Here is a 19,073-nt window from a genome sequence, read left to right on the forward strand (position 1 = left end):
GCAGCCTTTTATCATAATTTTGTTGAGCCCCACTATATACCCTTGGTATCTCGAATAATATTCCCATTTTTTACCCTAAGGCTTAGTTTATATTTGGTACAGAAATTTTCATTGCCACAAATCGGTTACTCACTTTAACAAATGCCATCTCTGCGCTTCGATTGCGGAACATTATTCACGACGTTGTACGCATACTTTTGTTTTCAGTGTTGTCAGGGTTGTCGCCTCGCGACTTATGGCAGCTTAGCCCCTGACACTGCAAAGCAGTGCAACGCGTCGCTTCGAGTGGCATAAGAGTTGGTAAATTGCTTCACAAATCACGTGACACTCAACGTGGGTTGTACGCGTGTTTCTGCCCCCATCGCCCCCAGCGTGCCCCATCACGCCTCGCCGCGGCAGCGCGAACCCGAAAACGAACACGAATACGGTCCCGGGTCCGAGGAAGATAAACAAAGGAGAATATCAACTTTAATGGCTCAGTAGTAAGGGGAGGGGTCGAAAAAAAAAAAAAATATGAAACGACGAGAGAGCCATGAAATAAAATAATATAAAGCATGGCATGAACAAGATAGCTAGAAAGAAAACGCCAGTAATACGCACACGCACACACAGCATGAAGAAAAAAAAACACACTTCAAGCTTGAAGAAAATTTTGAGAAAATCATCAACATCAAGATGGAAGATGGAAGATGGTTGGATGCTTGGCTGCTTGGATGCTTGGATGGTGGTTGGTCAGCGCCTGCTTGGGTCGCGCATTTAGCTGCTTGTCGTCATTGTCGACGTCATTATAAGCATAATCTTTAATAAACGAGTGAGCGCCTGGGAGCATAGTCGTCCCAGCGTGCGGACCTACGTTCAATGGTCCGGCCCGCCGCGGGCAACTCTCAAGCGGCCGCAAATGAACGATGAGAGGGAAGGATCGAAAACAGATGAGCATAGCTAAAAAATATAATGAGCAGGAACAGAAACAGAAACAGAAACGGGACCAGAGGCGGCGTGAGTGGTTTTTCAAGTGAGCCAACTTTTAAATTCATTTAGACATAAGCAGCAGCTCTTTAAACTTCAGGTGCCGGCTCTAACTTCTGGCTGCATTCGGTGCTTTACTTACTCTTAAGGGGTTTCCAGCCTGTTTGCTCGGGCTAACAGCGGAGCGAAGCGTTCGTTATGTGTCTACCTAACTCAGCTGCAAGTCCTTGGGCCCCGTTTGTTGGCCAAAGGAAACGTAATGTACACTAAATGGATATTTAATTACACTTTGCCGTCCGGCCGGCCGGCCGGCGGGTCTGCTGTCCGGAGCTGAGCTGAGCTGAGCTGAGCAGAGGGGCCACAACAGACCGGCTTGCACCTGGCCAGGACCAGGTGGGAGTTTCGGCAACTAAATGGGGTGGGCGGTTCATTTTGTTCGTCAACAACTTTAGTGGCAGCGACTTAAATGCTTATAAACTATGCCTTAAAGATTTACTACAAGCAATAAAAATTAATTTTAAAAGGCTTTTTCTATTTAATTGATTAACGAGAATTTTGCGTGCAATTCCCTTGGCACACACGGCGTATGCGTAATTTCTGCATTCAATTTCAACAATTGCCAGAGCCAGACTCGAACGCATCAAGCAATTATTATTGCATTTAGACAATCCATTTGCAAATATCCACTGAGACTTGAAAATTTGCTACAAATTTGCTTGGTCAACATTGCGTATACGCAATACGGGCCAATTTCTAGCATTTGCTAATAATTTAATTGACACGCACAACATTGTGTGTGTGTTTGTGTGTGCATCTTAATGGGTGTTAAGAGACGTTTGTTAGAAGTTGCTAGTGTCTGCCTTATGATTTATTTCTGTGCATATTACGCATACGTCCCGAGTGACTCGAGCTGCACATCACATTCAAATGCAAAACATGGAAATATTTTAATTCACATTCGGATGTTCAATTTATTGCCAGTGGACTTGGCATTTAATCAATTTAACAAATCTAGCTACATTCTGCCACGGCTTATGAAGAATGCGGTTATTATAGTCAGAATACATAAAAATTGAAGACAAAATGGGCAATTGGGAATTTGGCTTGGGCATCATTTGAAAATGATTGCCAACGATTCTATAAAGATTTTCTTGAAAGTGATTCCGAGTAATCAATTTTATTTTATTTGATAAATCAACGAAATCATAAGAGACACAGACAATGCCACGCCCACAAGAGTGTGGGCCAATAGCAAAACTATATTGTAGCCACAGCTACAGCTGCCCAATTTACAAGTTCGACTATCTCTGCCCTGCATCAAAGGACGAGCCATCAATTTAATGGCATAGCAAATGAATGTTATCCAATAATTCTGCTTCACATTTCGTGATATTTCGAAAATTGTGAAATGCTCTGAGAGGGAAAATTAAAATTAAATGTGTAAAAAAGTCTTCTCAATTCCAAAAGAAAAGCTACCAAATGTACGTGCAAACGCTTGGTTAAGCGATTCGCATCGATTTAAAGCCAATTTGAGCTCTGACAAGGACTCCAGCTGCCAGGCAGCTGCTCTTTGGTCTATGGAAATGAAGTGCAAGGCTCGCAGACTTTGGTTTATGCTAAGGACTAACTGCAAATACATGTATGTTATATATATATATGTGTTTGTGTAACAGCAAACTCATATACATACATACATCTATTAGTGTGTGTGTGGGGGGTGTGTGCCAGTTGTTGGCTTGGAAGTCGCTTCTGATTGTCATTCCGGCAGTCAGTTAGCAGTGACTCAGGATTCAGGACTCACTGGCAGCAGCCACTTTTATGCAGAGACAGTAGTATTTATATATGTAGATATGTACATGCCTGCAGGCACAATGCTCACACACAGACACACACACACACACACACAAGCAGCAAAAGGCGGGCAGACAGTCATAGACATGCAAATTGAGGCAGTGCGCGTTGTTTTCATTGAAAGTTTATATTCCTTTGTTATTAATATTTTAAAAGTTCGCAGCGAACCAGCAAATTGAAGCATACGAAAGTCGACGGCTGCAAACAGCAATTGCGATTTATGCATTCGTGCCCATAAATGTCCTCAATTATTAAGCCCCTTATATTAGAATTCTAAGAAATGTTAGATACACCAAAAGCGATTTAAAATGAACGAGAGCTTAGAACTGAAATGATCGAATTGCTGCTACGAACTGCTACGACAATTCGTCGCTTGTTTGTTCAAATATTGGCCTTCCTATATTCGATCTACATCTACAGCGGACTTACGCTTTCCTGCTGGGTCTCCCTTAGAAGTTTCTAATATCTAATTTTTTTAAATCTGCTTCAGTTCTAGTTTTGGCTTGGCTATTTTTTAGGTTTAGTTTAAGATTTGGCTTATTATTGATGCATTATTTGAATCGGATTTGGTTTGGTTCAAAACCGTTTTTCCCCCTTGCATTGACGTACCTATATACAACTTTTCCATTTGAGTAAATTTTGAGGCATCTGGAAATACCCGCAATTTAGTTTAAATGCAGCCCTGATGCGTACGTTTGTCTATCTCGGTTTTTTAGATCTGTCTGGACCGGCAACTGCAGCGCATTGTGCCACGAAAATGTGCCTATGTGACAGATATGCACATATACATATATACACTTATACATTGTGTGTATGTGCATTTACATGCTTACATTGCAGACAAGCATAAGAAAGTATTTGCACTTATATAGTTTTATTTTCTCTTTTTTTTCATATGCTTTTCAACTTGTGTGTACTTTTGTCTGGTTTCCTTTCCATTTTGGGAGCTTGCTTTCTTAATTTTTACTATCCCCCTTGCGCCTTTTCTTTTTGTCTCTTTTCGCCTTTGTTGGTTGGCAAAGCGGAGCATTCTGTGTGCCAGCTACATGCGTTTGCTTCGTAACTTATTTACACACACACACACACACACACAAACATTTTTCAGTGCACACACACAAAAGTATATACGCGTATATTTGACAGAAGGAGTTGTCAGTAGGCAGAGAAGGATGCACAATTTGCATGGTATAAGCGTGGGTATTCAGCTGCATGTTTAAGAAAGTGTTGAGGAAGCTTTAAGGAAATTTGAGACACCATTAATGCAGCTTTAAGTAAGCTTTTAGGCAGCGACAGGTTAGAGGAAGTAGCTTTAATGCAGCCTTAGGACAGCTTTAAAGCAAAACTATACAGTTGCATGAATTTTCACAAATGTTTATCAACTTTTTTTGTTACATTCTTTTGTCTAAATGTGTATGTATGTGTGTGTATCTGTGTGTGTCGCTCTTTTTTCGATTTCTAGCTATTTTTGTCGATTTTCGTCGCTTTGTCAAATTTGCGTTGCTGATTGGTATTTAGCGATAAGCGGAATGGAGCCGCGTCTTGATAAGGCGAACGAGAACGTGGGCTGAGTGGGCGGAGGTGAGTGAACGTTTAAAGAACTGAATGGAGGGGGTGGCTTTTATGAACTATGCAAAACACTTGCCAGCTGCGCCCCTGCAGCAAAGTTGTTCGCTTCTATTTACATTGTATGCATATTTAAACTCATTTCATTTACGTTTCAATTTGTTAGGCAAACAGTAAAAGTTGCGCTGCAAGCTGCAGGCTAGATATATAAACTCACGCACGCACACGTGCACACGCACACACACACACACACACACACACACACGCACGTGCACAAACAGCGCAGCGCAGTAGAAGGCGAAGCTCTCTGGCGTTTATGTCTAAGTGGGCAACTAATCAAATCTGAAATTCCACTGCATTTGAAATAAGTATTTAAAATTATTAAATTCAAAATTGTTATACAGCTGTCTGGAAGAAATTTGAAATTAATTGCACAATAACCCAACGCCAGAAAAAGCAGACATTCTTTAAACAGAGTTCAGTAACCCAAATTAGACAAAACAGTAGGAGAAAGGTGAGGATATAAGTAGGTGGGGCTTAAATTAATCAAATGTGGGAGAAAATGCAGAGACAGAGAGAAACAGAAAGAGAGAGAGAGAGAGAGAGAGAGAGAGAGAGAGAGAGAGAGACCATATTTGTCAAAATACAGCTTATTGATTCTTTGTCTCACTCCCTTTTATTATAAATATTTTTTAAAATAAGGTGAGGTTTTTAATTCCGTCTATTCTGGATTTCTCTTTTGTCTCTCTTTTACTTTACAGATTAAGGCCAGCTTTTTAATTGAACAACTTGTTATTATAATTTATTATATACTCTTGCTGACAGCCCGCGTTTTTACTTAAAGTAACATTAAAATACAATTTAAAAAATTGCTTTATTATTCAAAATCAGTGACAATATCAATATGATTTTAGGTTTGAGTAGGTGCATTGATAATTCGAAGAATGATTCTTAAAACATCTCATATGAGGCGGAGGAACGCCAGATCGACTTGGCTGTTAATATACACAGAAAGCTGAAAAGACGGCAGACGCTTTTTGTTCCTTCGTTCACATTTCTCCAGTTCTTACATAGTTGCTTATGTATGCAAAATATAAATGTTAAAGAAAAATTGATATTTGCAAACTTTTCTATTTTAGTTTGAAAAAATCACAATTTGTCGAGAAACTACAAAAATCTTGCCGAAATTTAGTTTGTAAGGAAAATGTTCGCATATTTTCTTTCCACTAGAAAAAAAGGTGTTTGCTCGCTTCAGGGAAATAGAGTTTCTTTTTTTTTTTACCCAATATAGTGTCTGTATCCGGTCAAAAAAGAGTCCGCCCAACGAAGTCCACTTTTGCTTTATATTCTGCTGAATGTGGCTGGCTTTGTGTGTGTGTGTGTGTAAATGTGTGTGGGTGTGTGTAAGCGCTCATGTATTGGGTAAGCCATTCGTATAGTCGGCTCGGACGTTTTGCAAATTTATTACATCGCACCGACAAGTTTCGCGTGTTTCGCTTCATGCGCCCACACTTCACTTAACAGCAACAACTGAACAACGTTGCAGGCGGACCACAAGGCAGCAGGCTGTAGGCGGAAGGCGGGAGGCAGGAAGGCAGGGAGGCAGGGAGGAGGAGGCAGGACCACCAACGCAACCACCACTCAATCAGTCAAAGCGCCCACCCACTGCGCATAAAGGACCACGCTCAGCGCAGTGTTCAATCCGATTTTTGGCCATTCGCCAAGTGCAACTTTTTGCACCTAAGAAAATGTGCAATGTACTGCGGGCCACAATTTTTAATAAGTGCACCCCCAAAAAGTTGGCATCGACGTTGGCGTCGGCGTTGACAAGGCAAAATGCCAAATGCCGCGACTTAAAACGAAAACATCAGCATTGGTGGTCATTCCCCTGCTCCGCCCGGCCTCACATTCCCAGCTCACAGAGAGAGAGAGAGAAAGAGAGAGAGAGGGAGAGAGAGAGAGAGCGGGAAAATCTGGTGAGGGCTTGGGCTATTCTCCCCACGTTTTCTGCCTTTCCTTTTGATTTCACTCGCAGTTTTGCCTACGCTTTGGGTGCATTGACCGGCCACAAAATGCACCAGCACCCGCCGCCGAAACACATAGCACAGAACCGACAGACCCCACAGATCCACCCACCCGACCGAGAGGCAGCCCATCGAACCGCCTCCATGGCCCAGCGTTGCGTAATATACAAAAATCACAGGAGACCAAAAGTCGAAAATGCGAAAATGCGAAGAGGCAAAAGTGAGCGAGGCTCTTAAAGTCGACGCCAGATAAAATACAATTTAAAGAAACTTCAGCTCAACTTGCAACTATCTACTAAAGTGGCCAGTGTAATAAATACGTAAGCATCGGGTGAAGTACTAAAGATCATCCATAAATGATAGGCTTAGATTAAGCTAAATACACCATGAAAGCAGGCAGAGCAGGTTGAGCAGAATGTCTGCATAGCTAAGTACTTAAAGATGAATGAAAAACAGCCAAGAGAGCAAAATCCAAGTATGTTTTCTGTATCTTTAATGAAGTAAGAGAGCTTTGCTCTTTAGTACAGATGTTGCTCATAAATACCAATCCATTTTGATGTTTCATTTAACTCTTGTCGAATAACAAAGTTTCTTAGCTGTTTTATAGATCAATGGAGGATTAATAATAATATTTATCAAATAAAAATCATTAAACAATTTCTAATTAACTTTTAGGTTTTTCTGCACAATAATTGTAATTTTTAGAATTTCATCAAGGACAAACTTTAAAGATAAATTTGTTATTGATTTGGCTGGGCAAACCTCAAACAGTTGCTGCTTAAATAACTTCAGGTGCAATAAGTTTCTTTTAAATTTTAGTCGACTGCGAGGCAGATCTTAAACACATAAAATATTCGTATTGAACATCATTGAAAAATTCATTTATTCGCGTTTTCCGTTGATTAAGTCAAAGTAAACACAAGACCTGCGGTCCTTGCTCCAGCCAACATCTCCATGCCCAGGCCTCCGCCTCCGCCTCTACCTCGAACGCCTCGTACGCCTACGCCTCGGCGAGTCTGAACCGTTTTCAAATGCTTTTCATGTGCGTTGAGACGCAAAAGTCAAAGCTCTGGGTTCAATGAATGCTGAGGTCTGCCGTGAACTTAAATGCGCTCTTGAAGCTCGCCAAACCACAGTTGGAACTTAAGGCGCGGGGCCAAAGGAGTGGAAGAGCTAGCTTAGTGAGTGAGTGATAAATCTTTATCACTTATTCAGCAAACAGCGCCAGCTAAATTGATTAATTGCGCAAATAAACGCGCGACGATAGTCGAGACACGTCTCCACTTGTCTCCAATTCGTCTCCACAGAGCACTCAGCCCCCCACTCACTCGCCGCGGGCCCTTAAGGCCAACCACTTGGCCACAAATCAAAGTAGCCCCGCGGAGTATATGCTGACAACGTTCGTCACGTCGCGTCCAACGGAAATAATTTATCAAAGTGGTCTTATATTAAATAATGACTAGATGACACCAATAATAACGATTCCGAGCCCAAAAACCCAGCAATATAATTAGCAGGCAAATTAAAAAACGCCAGAAATAGATTATTGATGGGTCGCAGCTCTTCTGGTCAACTGCTGGCGGAGGGAAGGGGGAATTCCCAAATTAAATAAACATGGCCGGATCGACAAAATTATGGAATTACATTTCATATTCTTGCACAGCCTCTTTGTGGCCGGCAAATATTTACATTTGGGGCCAGTAAATGGCCTAGGCCAATTAAAAGCGTGCCACCAAAAGTAAAGAAGAAGCTAAATAAAAACCATTTTACTAGAAGCTAAATAAAAACCATTTAACTAGCTGGGCTTCTAGCAAAATTATGTGCACAAGTGGCAAAACGCTTTTTGTTAATTAACCCAGTTAAAAGTGCGCCAACAGATTTCCTTCAAAAGTTATGAACGCTAAGCGGCCAGCTTTTAGGTCTTCTAAGATAATTAACTAAAGTGTTGCAAGTGCTTAAGAAAGCCGAAATAACGCAAAGTCTCGTGCATCAAAATCGTCTAAATCGGGTTGCCTGATACCCCAGCATGTTGAGCGAGAGTGCCCGACTAACAGATATCCTGTACCCAGAACTGCGTTATGCTATCGAAATTCATCGCAAGACGAAGATTTAATATCCATGTAAATCCATATATTACAGAAGCTTTATTTCCGACTGATTATTTTACTAGGAACTAAGTCCAAGCTGATATTATAGGAAAAAAAATTGTTGTGAAGATAGAGAAAGTAAAGTAAACATAAAAGTTTTCCATACAAAATTTCGCATTTCGTCACAAAATTCCAATCTATGAGATTCAAAAATTCGTTATCACCAATACCAATAAAAGTTTGCGTCTCTAGCTTGTATAAATGCCGACACATGCTTTATTTAAGAGTTAAATTAAAAGTTGCATTACTTTTAGAACACTGAACAGAGATTGCGACACACGAATACAGGCTTCATCAACCCAACTCGTTATGAAGAATTGAAGATTTAACACTTATGTATATTAAACACTTATTGAATAAATATCTAATGGGTATATGGAATAAAAAGCCAGCTAATGTCTTTAACGTTTGCTTTGCGCACATTTTGGCTATAAGCTTTAAGTGCTTACATATTGCTAAAACCGATTTTTATAAGCAATTACTTTACACACACATACACACACACACACACGCTCGCACACACTTCCTACATCATGCTTGTTGGCAGTCAGTGAAACGTCAAAGTCAATATACAGAAATTTTTAGAGGCTTTGCCATTCAGTCTGTTTAGTAGGTGCTATAATACAATCAGCTGAATCAGACAGACGACGAAACGTGGCCACATTAAACAGGTGAGTGTTGACACACCCCAAACACCCACACCCACACCCACACCCACACCCACGCCCACACGCACACACACACCCGCACACAAATACAAACACACGCATGCACGCACGCACATAAACAAACGCGAGGCGGGCGCATTATGCAAAACTTTTTAAAAGTCAGGCAGAAAAATGTTTTTTAAACGCTAAATTACTTTTGAATGGCAGCTGGGCGGGCAGCCGCTTTCATGGGGGCGTGGCAGCAACGTCACAATTTCATTTTGTGCTTCCTCATCCACCTACCCCACGACTGCTCCACCCCAGCCCCTCTCAGAGCACAGCGTACATAGCCTCATAGTCAGTGCGTCGCTGCCGGCGCTTCTGTGTGTATGTGTGTGTGTGTGTTTGTATGTGTGTGTCGCATTTTTAGCGTTACGTCTGAAGAGCGGAAATGCTTATCCTAACACTTGAGCATCACGTGCTGCCGACGCGGCGTCGACTGCGCTGTGTGCTGCCAGCTAGAAAAAAAATGTAATCAAGCTGAATTACAAATGCTCTCTCTCTCTCTCTCTTCTATAAGCATACTTAAATATTGGCAACAAAATTGTGTCTCAACTGCATAATTGGGCTATTATCTTAAGGTTAGCTTTAAAAGTTAAACCGTTACAGAAAAAGAAGTGTTGATTAATGCTGTATTTATTGCAAGATCTTGCCATTGCACAGCACTGATTATTCTTGTTCTCTTAACTCGCCAGATCTTGATCTAACAGTTAAGTCTCTTTTCAAAATAAACCAATTTAGTTAGTGCAGTTCAAGCTTTTTCTATTTGCGACGCCGTCAAGCGGTTGGTAAATAGCTTGTACCCTGCCAAAGTTGCCTAACTGTGCCACGGAGTCTTCACGCGATGTCTTAGCCGCAAGCGTCTAAGGTCGCAGTAGTCGGTGCGGGTCTCGGTGGCACGGGTCTGAGGCTGGGGCTGTGGCTGGGACTGGGTTGGGGGCAGCGTCGTGTAGGTGTTTTGAATGTTTAGCTCAAGTGGCTTTTTAAAACATATTCTATGCTAATTAAGGGTCTTCTGGCTTGGGGGCAGGTGGCGGTGGTGGCGGTAGAGGTGGCGAAGGGGCGGCTGGGGGCGTGCCTAAATGAGTTGTCGTCGTGGACGTCGTTGTTTGCCTTTGATAAGCAGAGATTGCTGCCAGCCAATGTCATCAATGGGATGGCGGTGGCGGCAATGCGACGTCGATTGGGGGTCTGTTTTTGTGGCCTCCTTCATTGCGTAATCCTTAAAGTTGAATTCCTGTTTACAAGCTGTCATCGAGAGTCAGCCAGGCCAATTTAATTAACGAATTAACAAAGCCAGAAGTTTTTGCGGTTTTTTAAGTGATTTCGGTTTCGGCAGCATCAGGATCAGAATCTGTTGGGCTGTTGGGCTGTTGGCCCGCCGGGCTGCCGGGCTTTTGGGCCGTCGGGACTGCGGCGACAGACGGCGCCCAATTATTTTGCGGCCTTGTGCATAATTGAATTATTGCCATATGCAAAGCCAAAAATAAAGGATAAGGGCAAACCAAAACAGTATACAATACAGACCCAACAGAACCCAGAACAGCCCCAAAACTCAACACAAACCGACTGCGGACAGACGACGACGTCGACAAAGTTGTGGCTTTTTATATTTTGGCGCCTTTTGCTTGTTAAATAAATCAAAGTCGGCAAAGCTTAAATACAAAAAAAAAACAAAAGAATGAAGTAGAAAAAAAAAATAAGAAAACTAAATCCAAGAAAAAGGCAAAGACAAAGGCAAAAAAGCCGAAAAGGCGGCAATAAATTGAATTAGAAATTTAATTGAGAATTTGTTTGCGCCGGCACTCACTTTGCATTTCTGAGGAGTGCCCATTAATATTAACGACTTTTAAAAATATTGTTGTGCAACACTGGCCGTATAAATGTATTCGATCCATTAAGAAATGCCTTAAAGGGTCTTTTAAAGTATGTTGAATTGATTTTGCTATTTAAATAATAATAATTAAATGTTATTATTTTGCAATACAGTCTTTTCGTTTTCCAACACTGCTGTCATCCATGTATTTCAATTTAAAATATATCGATATATATTTAACACATTTTTTATTGCCTACTTTTCTGCGCAGCGGTTCCCTGAATGTGGCTTCAACTGGTTTTGCTATTCCTATTGGGCGTAGCCTTGTGCTGCGGCTCCGTAGGATGCATGAACAATCGCTACCTGAGCCTACTGGAACGTCTCTTTGCGTACAGCTCGAGCCAATTGCAGAAGGAGCGCCGCCTAAAGCCCTGCGACGAGCAGCTAAGACAACGCCATCGCCGACTGCGCCAGCTGCTGAGCAAGAAGCAGCAGCAGCGTCAGCAGGAGCGGCAGCAGCAGCAGCACCAGCAGCAGCAGCAGCTACAGAAGCTGTCAGCGGGTCAGACAGAGGTGGTTGCCAAGGATGCGCTAAACGCACGCATGGAGCAGTGCTGCAACCTGATCGCCGAGGGGCTGCGTCTGGTGCTCGAGGACGATGTGACGCCACGATTTGCGGCCGCTGCGCCGCCGGCCGGTGAATGGAATCTGCTGACGCGCAATCTGCGCCACCAAAAGCGGCACCTCAACTGGCGTCTGTTCCTTATCTGGCTGCTGGCGCTGCTGCTGCGCTACAGTCTGCTGGTGCCGTTGCGCACTGTGGGCTGCTCCGGCTGCCTGCTGCTGGTGACGCTGGTAACGGGTGTGCTGGGCCAGCTGCCCGATTGGAGATTTAAACGGCGTCTGGTGCAGATAGTGCTGCGGTCGTGCTTCCGCCTTGCCACCTGTTTCATTCCGGTGGTGCGACGCATACACAACCTAGAGCATCGGCCCCGCATGGGCATCTGTGTGTGCAACCACACCAGCCCCCTTGACGTGCTGTTGCTCATGTGCGACGTGCACTATTCCCTCACTGGGCAGCGGCATGATGGCATTCTGGGCGTGATACAGCGCGCCCTGCAGAGGGCATCGCCGCATTTGTGGTTCGAGCGTCAGGCGCACGGGGAGCGCGAGGCTCTGGGCTTGGTGTTGCGCCTGCATGCAGCTGGGCGTGGCAAGCCGCCCATACTGCTCTTCCCGGAAGGCACCTGCATCAATAACACGGCCGTGATGCAGTTCAAAAAGGGCAGCTTTGCCATCTGCAATGTCGTCTATCCCGTGGCAGTTCGCTATGATCGACGCTATGGCGACGCCTTCTGGGATAGCACTCGGTGCTCGATGCTGCGCTACATCCTAATGGTGATCTCCTCCTGGTCCATCATCTGTGATGTATGGTATATGCCGGCACTGAAGCGACGATCCACCGAGACGGCCATTGAATTCTCGAATCGTGTCAAGGCAGCGATTGCAGCACAGGCTGGCCTCGAGGATCTGCCCTGGGATGGAAATCTCAAGCGTTGGAATCCCGTGCGTGATTGGCAGTAAAAAGCGTTGGAAATTGTCTTTAAGTAGTTAGCAATCAATATAATAAAACGGCAGACGAGACTGCTTCCAAGTTCCAGGAAAATAAGACTGCGAAACGTAAGCAAGGATCGTTTTAATCCTCAGTATTGTATAAGGCTGTAAACTATCAGCTATTGTTAAATGGCACTGGCAACTATGGCCTTAATCAACACTGCATTCGAGATAAGAATTGATTAATGAATAAGTTTAATGTGAAATCTTATCGGTGACAGATTATGTAGAGATTCTCAATGATATCATCGTATGTATATATAAGATCTTCAATTTGTGAAGATAAAGTAATTTTGTTAGATTCTTATCCAACATCGTCCGTTGAAAGAGTTCTATGATGTGGATGTCCAATGATGCAGAGCAACATAGATGAAGACTGAAGCAAATGCAATGATGGATAGATCTTTGGGTGGGCTTGCGGGGGTATATATATTATTGACATACCGTTTCGGCTGGACAATCTTTCTTTCGCTGTTGCGTATTGAGGCGTTTGGACCGTAACGTCCGAGCAGCGCGCTCTGGGATTGAGAGAAGCCACTGCCGCTGGCCGCGGTGATCGCTGCGATGCCGCTGCGTAGAGAGGTGCCTAATTCACGATGATGGAAGCCGCCAATGGCTGACTGCGATTGCACTGCATAATCGAGGCCGGGTAGCTCCAGCGAAGCTATTGGATGGATGCGGGTCAGCGAGAGCGTGCTCTCCAGCACCGTACTGAGCAGCGGTGCGCTGCGCAGGGATCTCAGACTGCCGCGCCGTGTTAGTGTATCGGGCTTATACATTTAGCCAGTCTGCTCCACTCCCACCATGGGGTGTGGGAGCTGGGTGTGGGTGCTAAATCGAGTGCCCACCAGCTCGACAGCCTTTTTCACACTCACGCCTGTCGCTTAATTGGTCAAGTGCCTCGCAAATACACACGCAGTTAACCCAGCCCGGCTTGATCCCCAGCTCCCTGTCGTCTGGTCCCAAATGGCTGCTTGGCTCGTATAATTGTTATAAACGCTTTTGGTTTGTTATCGGCAGTCTTTGGCGGCACGGCGTCGTTTTATAAGCAATTACGTGTGCCAAGTGTGTAAAACTTGCCGGTCACGCGAGCGTCAGACCGGCAGACCGCCAGACCGACTGACAGACAAACCGACCAGCCCTCCCTTCCTTCACCTGCAGCTCCACCATCCACCAGTTAGTTATTCGTGGCTGATGACTCGTGACCGCCTGCGTTTTGTTTGCGCAAATGTTTGTACAAATTGCTTGTCGCCTGACAAACGTCCTCGGCGACCCCGCCGCGGCGTCTCGTGCACCGTTGTCGTCCTGTTTTGCATATGATTTGCATGAGATTTACTTTGTCAGATTGCGACTGAGCAACTGGACAGAGTGGAGGGTAGCTAGGCAGCTAGGCGGAGCTACGCTAGTTAGAAGTGTACAAAATGCAGTCTAAATGGGTGTCGTGGGGGCGGGATAGAGTGCTGCGAGTGACTGCTGGCGACCTGCAATCAATACACTGCAATGAATGTTGCACTATGAGTGTTTCGAGTGCGTTGTGAATGGCCCAGACGCTCCCATCGGGCGAACCCCTACCCAACTCTCAATTGAGTACTGCTCGTAAATCTAAGCGATTACATACATAAAAACTACTGTCAAACTCTGTGTGCTTATGCGTATGTGTGTGTGTATGTATATATGTACATACTAGTACATACACATACTAAACGAACTCGCGTTTATGAACAACCTTATAAAACATTTGAAGACCACTAAGTATGAATATATTTTTTGAAGTAAAGGAGAGCGCAAAAGAGTTACGAGAGAGAGAGAGAGAGAAAGGCACATGGGAGGAAATCCGAGACAGAAATAGATATGTTCATCAGTTTAGATATTTTGCCCACATAATATATAGAATATTGTCTACAGGATCTAAAATAGAGCTGAGAATAGATCGATGATATCGAGATATCGACAAATTTTTGGCGATTTGTTTTAAGCTTGCTGCATAAATTTTGAAAAATCCACCTTAAAAGATCGGAAATTGCGTGGAAATGTATTTAATTACTCTGTTATTTTTCATTTGTTAATTATTATATAAAAAATTCTGTTTTTAACCCAAGCCCAAACCTTAAAATCGATCGAGTATTCCTAATATTATTCGACTTTAAGCTCAGTTATGAACATATATTGAGAAGTATTTTAAGTGTGACTCCCTGCTTGCAGAAAATGCTGGGTAAAGTAAAAATGTGCGTTAAATGTTTTACCCACTGTCTAGAAATAGGACGAAAATTGATGACTACAATTTGATGAAATAAAATAAGGCCGAACTTAGCCGCGTAATACCCACTGGAATGTGTGTATATAATAGGCCCTACAGGAATTTGGAATACTCGCGTATATTTTCGCGCGAGCAGCGTGTGTTTAAGTACAAATAAATCGACTATACAAGGGAACTTCGATTTTATATAGATTCTGATTTGACTTTAATTTTATGGTTTTAGAATATGACCAGACTTTCAGTTGAGTTTAATGTGCAGAAAATGAAATAAAAATAGATTTCTAGAAACCCATGTAATCGATTGATGTAATTATCGATAGTTGAAGTCAAGTGTATTCACTAGCATAATATGTAAATCAAGTGTGTGTGTGTGTGTGTGTGTGTGTGTATATTATACAAGAATTGTATCTTGAAGATACACGCATAATTATGTATATTAGAGGACAGATAAATGTGCATATAGTTATGTATATTTATGTAAATATATATGTAAATTTATATTATATATATATGTAAGTATATTGATACCTATGTTATTGGCATATTGTATGAGCATGCAATTTCGATTGTTCTGAACTCACTTGTGCCAAATCTAAACAAACGATGATGACGTTGTTGATTAACTATGATGGCAATGAGGGCATTGGCAGGGTTGAGGCGGCTCTTGTTATAGAATTATTGTTGCTGCTGCTGATGCTGCTGCTGCCTCTGTAGTTGCTGCTGTTGATGAAATAATTGGCTCTTCCACTGGGCCAACTGAACCGCAGCGTGCGCCGCTCTCTCCGCGCCGGACTTCTCAATCCAATCCAATATTGTTTTGTTGTTTTGCACGACACTCAGATAAATTCAATTAGCACTGCACTTCATATATATGTATGTATATATATGAATAATGTATATATATCTATAAGTTGATATTTACAGTTTTTTATGAATGCCAAATCGGTCGATACGTTGCTTGCAATGTAACAGAGACAACCGATCGTACAAACTCGCGACTGACCAGAGAATCGATCAATTGACTGACTAACTGATTGAGTGGGTGACGTGTGCACTGATTGATACTGATATTGATTTACTGACTGGCTGACTGACTGACTGACTTACTGACTGACTGACTGACTGGTTGGCAGATTGACAGGTTGACTAGTTGAATGACTGATTGAACCTACTATGAGACTGGACGAATCAAATGGGTAGCCACTGGCTGCGCTGATGCTCGCAATCGCAAAGGCTGCTGCAGATGCTGCAGATGCTGCTGCTGCCAGCTCTGTCTCTGGCTTTAGCGTCTTGCCACCGAGTCCAATCCATGTTTACCAGTGCTGCGTCCAGCTTACTCACGCACACGCACACCTACACACGGCGCGCGTGTGTGTTTGTGTGTAACTGCCTGCAGTTCTGTGCGTGCTCCAGAAACCGAAACCAAACAAAAAACAAAAAATATGCACTTGCAACGCGTTCAGTTTGTCGGCCGATCTCGACCTTCGAATATGGATTAAACGATTTCAACTTTGCTTCCGTTTCGAAAATTTCGTTTCACTGCAATTAGATAGAAAATGAACATTGTTCACAGATTAGAAACAATAAAATACCATATAAAGCGTAAATATTATATTAAAAATTCTTAACTCATCTATTTCTGTTCAGCACGTAAAGCGGAAATGTATTTTTCAAGATAATTCCTTCGTATTTTGCTTATTTGACTGGCTGGGCACAAAAACATACGACAAAATTCGTGTACATTTCTCCTGAGTTTGAGACGTGAATATTGATTTTGGGCTTTCGGTGTTTGTTTTCAGTTTCAGTTTCAGAGTACAGTTTACACTCACGTCAGACCTAAACTCATACCCAACCCATCGCTGGTCACTTTTGTGTGCGCTTTCGTGTGCTTGATTGATGGATTCGCTTGTTTACCCATCGGCCCACCACAAGGTGGGGTGGCAAAAAATAAAAATAAACACACAGAAAGAGACGAACAGATTTCGAAATACTCGTAAGCAATAATCGTGCTATATCATAATCCTCAAGTTTTCATTGGGCTGCTGCTTTTGCTTGACATGGGCTCAATTTGTGATATGTCTTTTTTTTGACAATTCAAATGTGCTAGACATGGCTTAGAGAGCCTTTTGATAAGCTATCAAATAAGTTTTCACTTGAAACTCACACGCAATTGTACATGCAAATGGAATCGAGCACCTGCAAACCGAGTTTTATTTGCCGTCTTATGGATCTCTTGATTCAGAAGAATATTCTATTTAATTCTTCTATTCTTCAGTGCTAAGCAGATTTTCGCAATACTTTTTTTGTGAGGGCCCTATCTTCGGGTCTTGGTTCGCTCTATTTTCTTTATATTTGTTTAATAGAACTATTCAATATATTATATTTTTATGTGTTTTTAAATAATTTGGAATAGTTGAAAAATTAAAAATATTAATGTTTTATCGAACCATATTATAGATAAGAGTTCAGTTATTTTTTACCCAAGCCATCCCGATTGATTTAGGGCGAATATAGAGTGCAATTTTGGGTTCAAATCGGTTCGGTTTAAAGCTGGTTTGAAATAAAACAAATAATATTCATGTCAACTTTAGTGTCTAGTTATCAATTAGTCAAGGTACTAAAGAACTAAAATAAATTAACCCAAAAGTCTATAGCATTTTATAATATTAATAAAAAGATTAATGTGACACACAATTTTTGTACAAATTGTGGGTAAAATGAAGATATTTCGCAAAGTCCGCTTGAACAACCCAACCGCAAGTAAAAGCTAGAGCATTGCATAACCAATCTGCATGTAAATAAATTAGAAACTTAGCATAATAAACAAAATCATGAACCGTTCAGCTCAGATGCAAACAAAAGCAATTAGAGAGCATTAACTCAATAAATATTAATATAACAAATGCAATGTGTGCTTCGGATGCAGCTGAGCTTGTGTCTGTTTAACTCAAGAGTTTAAAGCGCATTTTATTTGGTTAGGTACACAGTTTCCAACTGTTAGCTGGAGGGCTTATAAGGATGTGCTACGTGCCAACGCGCTTTTGCACACACACACACACAGCCACGCACACTCACACACACACACAGTGAAAGGATACCAGCAAGAAAAAAAAAAATAAAGTGAAATTTACTTTGACATATTTTTGTGCGTAGCAAAGCAAATACTTTCATTATTTTTGCTGTTGGCATTAAATTTCGTGCATTGTTGTTGTGCCAGCCGCTGGCCATGTGCTACGTAATCACACACACACACACGCACACACGCACACACGCACACACACACACACACACCATGGCGAGCCACTTGCCTCTGAGCTGCATTTGAGTGGCTCAAAACATTTGTGGTCACGCCCACGACACAGCACAAAGAGTGCGGAGTGGGCGGTGTGGCGTGAGGGGAGGGGTTCGGATATACCATGAAGATGGCCAACGTGGACAGAAGCGGTATTTTGTATACATTTTGGTAAGCGGGACTGGACAACAGACCGAAAAGAGTACGGAGGTCGGGCTCTATATAAGGACAGTGCAGGAGCGGTATTTTGTATTTCGATAAATGCCACTGGACCAGCCAAGAAAAGAGGATGCTCGTCCTGGATAGCAAGAGAGGGGGATGTGTAGGGGGGGGGGAGTGGTTTGGTTGCTGTGTGTCACGTTAGTTGTGGAATTTGTAATTTTTGCTCAAAACAATTTTATATGCCAGCGCTTGGGAGACTGAAACTGATTGTAGATACGACACGCTCCTTTGACTCAGCGACCCAGCAACGAAACAACCGACCGACCGAACGAACGACGAACCGACGAACCGACTCACTTTCTTTGTTATGTGTGTGTATGCGTGTGTGTGAATGATTGTGCATACATATGTAAAAGCATAAGATGTTGTGTTGTCGCGTCTTCTTTTCCGGAGTTCATGACACAATTTCAACAGCGATACGCTTAAATAGACTTTTATTTATGTTACGCCCCGCAACCTACTCCTCCACCCACGGCCCATACAGCGTATCCGGGCAATCAATTCTGCTATACTTTTACAAAATCTATATGTAGTTAAGCTTTTTAAATTTGCTACGTCTTGATTATTAGGGTGCGATTGTAGTATAATATGATTTTTGGCAAGCTCTAGATGGA

At 42.6% G+C, this 19,073-nt stretch overlaps 2 protein-coding genes across 3 annotated transcripts in view; one reads left to right on the plus strand and one right to left on the minus strand.

The window, feature by feature from the left end:
- shakB (shaking B) overlaps positions 1-19,073 on the minus strand; it is a 153,486-nt gene that overhangs the window by 43,907 nt on the left and 90,506 nt on the right. Inside the window, exon 3 of one of the 2 annotated variants that reach the window (XM_064699860.1) lies at positions 15,527-16,484. Coding sequence is in view for 1 of the 2 variants with exons in the window: in XM_064699859.1 (XP_064555929.1) it covers positions 13,133-13,467 (335 nt within the window). In the remaining variant the exon portion in view is untranslated. Of the gene's footprint in view, positions 1-13,132; positions 14,298-15,526; positions 16,485-19,073 lie in introns of those variants that run through there. The other variant, XM_064699859.1, reaches the window with a different exon arrangement.
- Positions 9,065-12,758, plus strand: LOC135440656 (glycerol-3-phosphate acyltransferase 3). Its single transcript, XM_064699942.1, has 2 exons — positions 9,065-9,222; positions 11,346-12,758. The coding sequence occupies exon 2, from the start codon at positions 11,357-11,359 to the stop codon at positions 12,656-12,658; it is 1,302 nt and encodes a 433-aa protein (XP_064556012.1). The 5' UTR covers positions 9,065-9,222; positions 11,346-11,356; the 3' UTR covers positions 12,659-12,758.

The sequence above is a fragment of the Drosophila montana genome, unplaced genomic scaffold (assembly GCF_035044405.1).
Source record: "Drosophila montana isolate Dmon_TW-CO22-7 unplaced genomic scaffold, ASM3504440v1 contig_1624_1, whole genome shotgun sequence".
Lineage (NCBI taxonomy): Eukaryota > Metazoa > Arthropoda > Insecta > Diptera > Drosophilidae > Drosophila > Drosophila montana.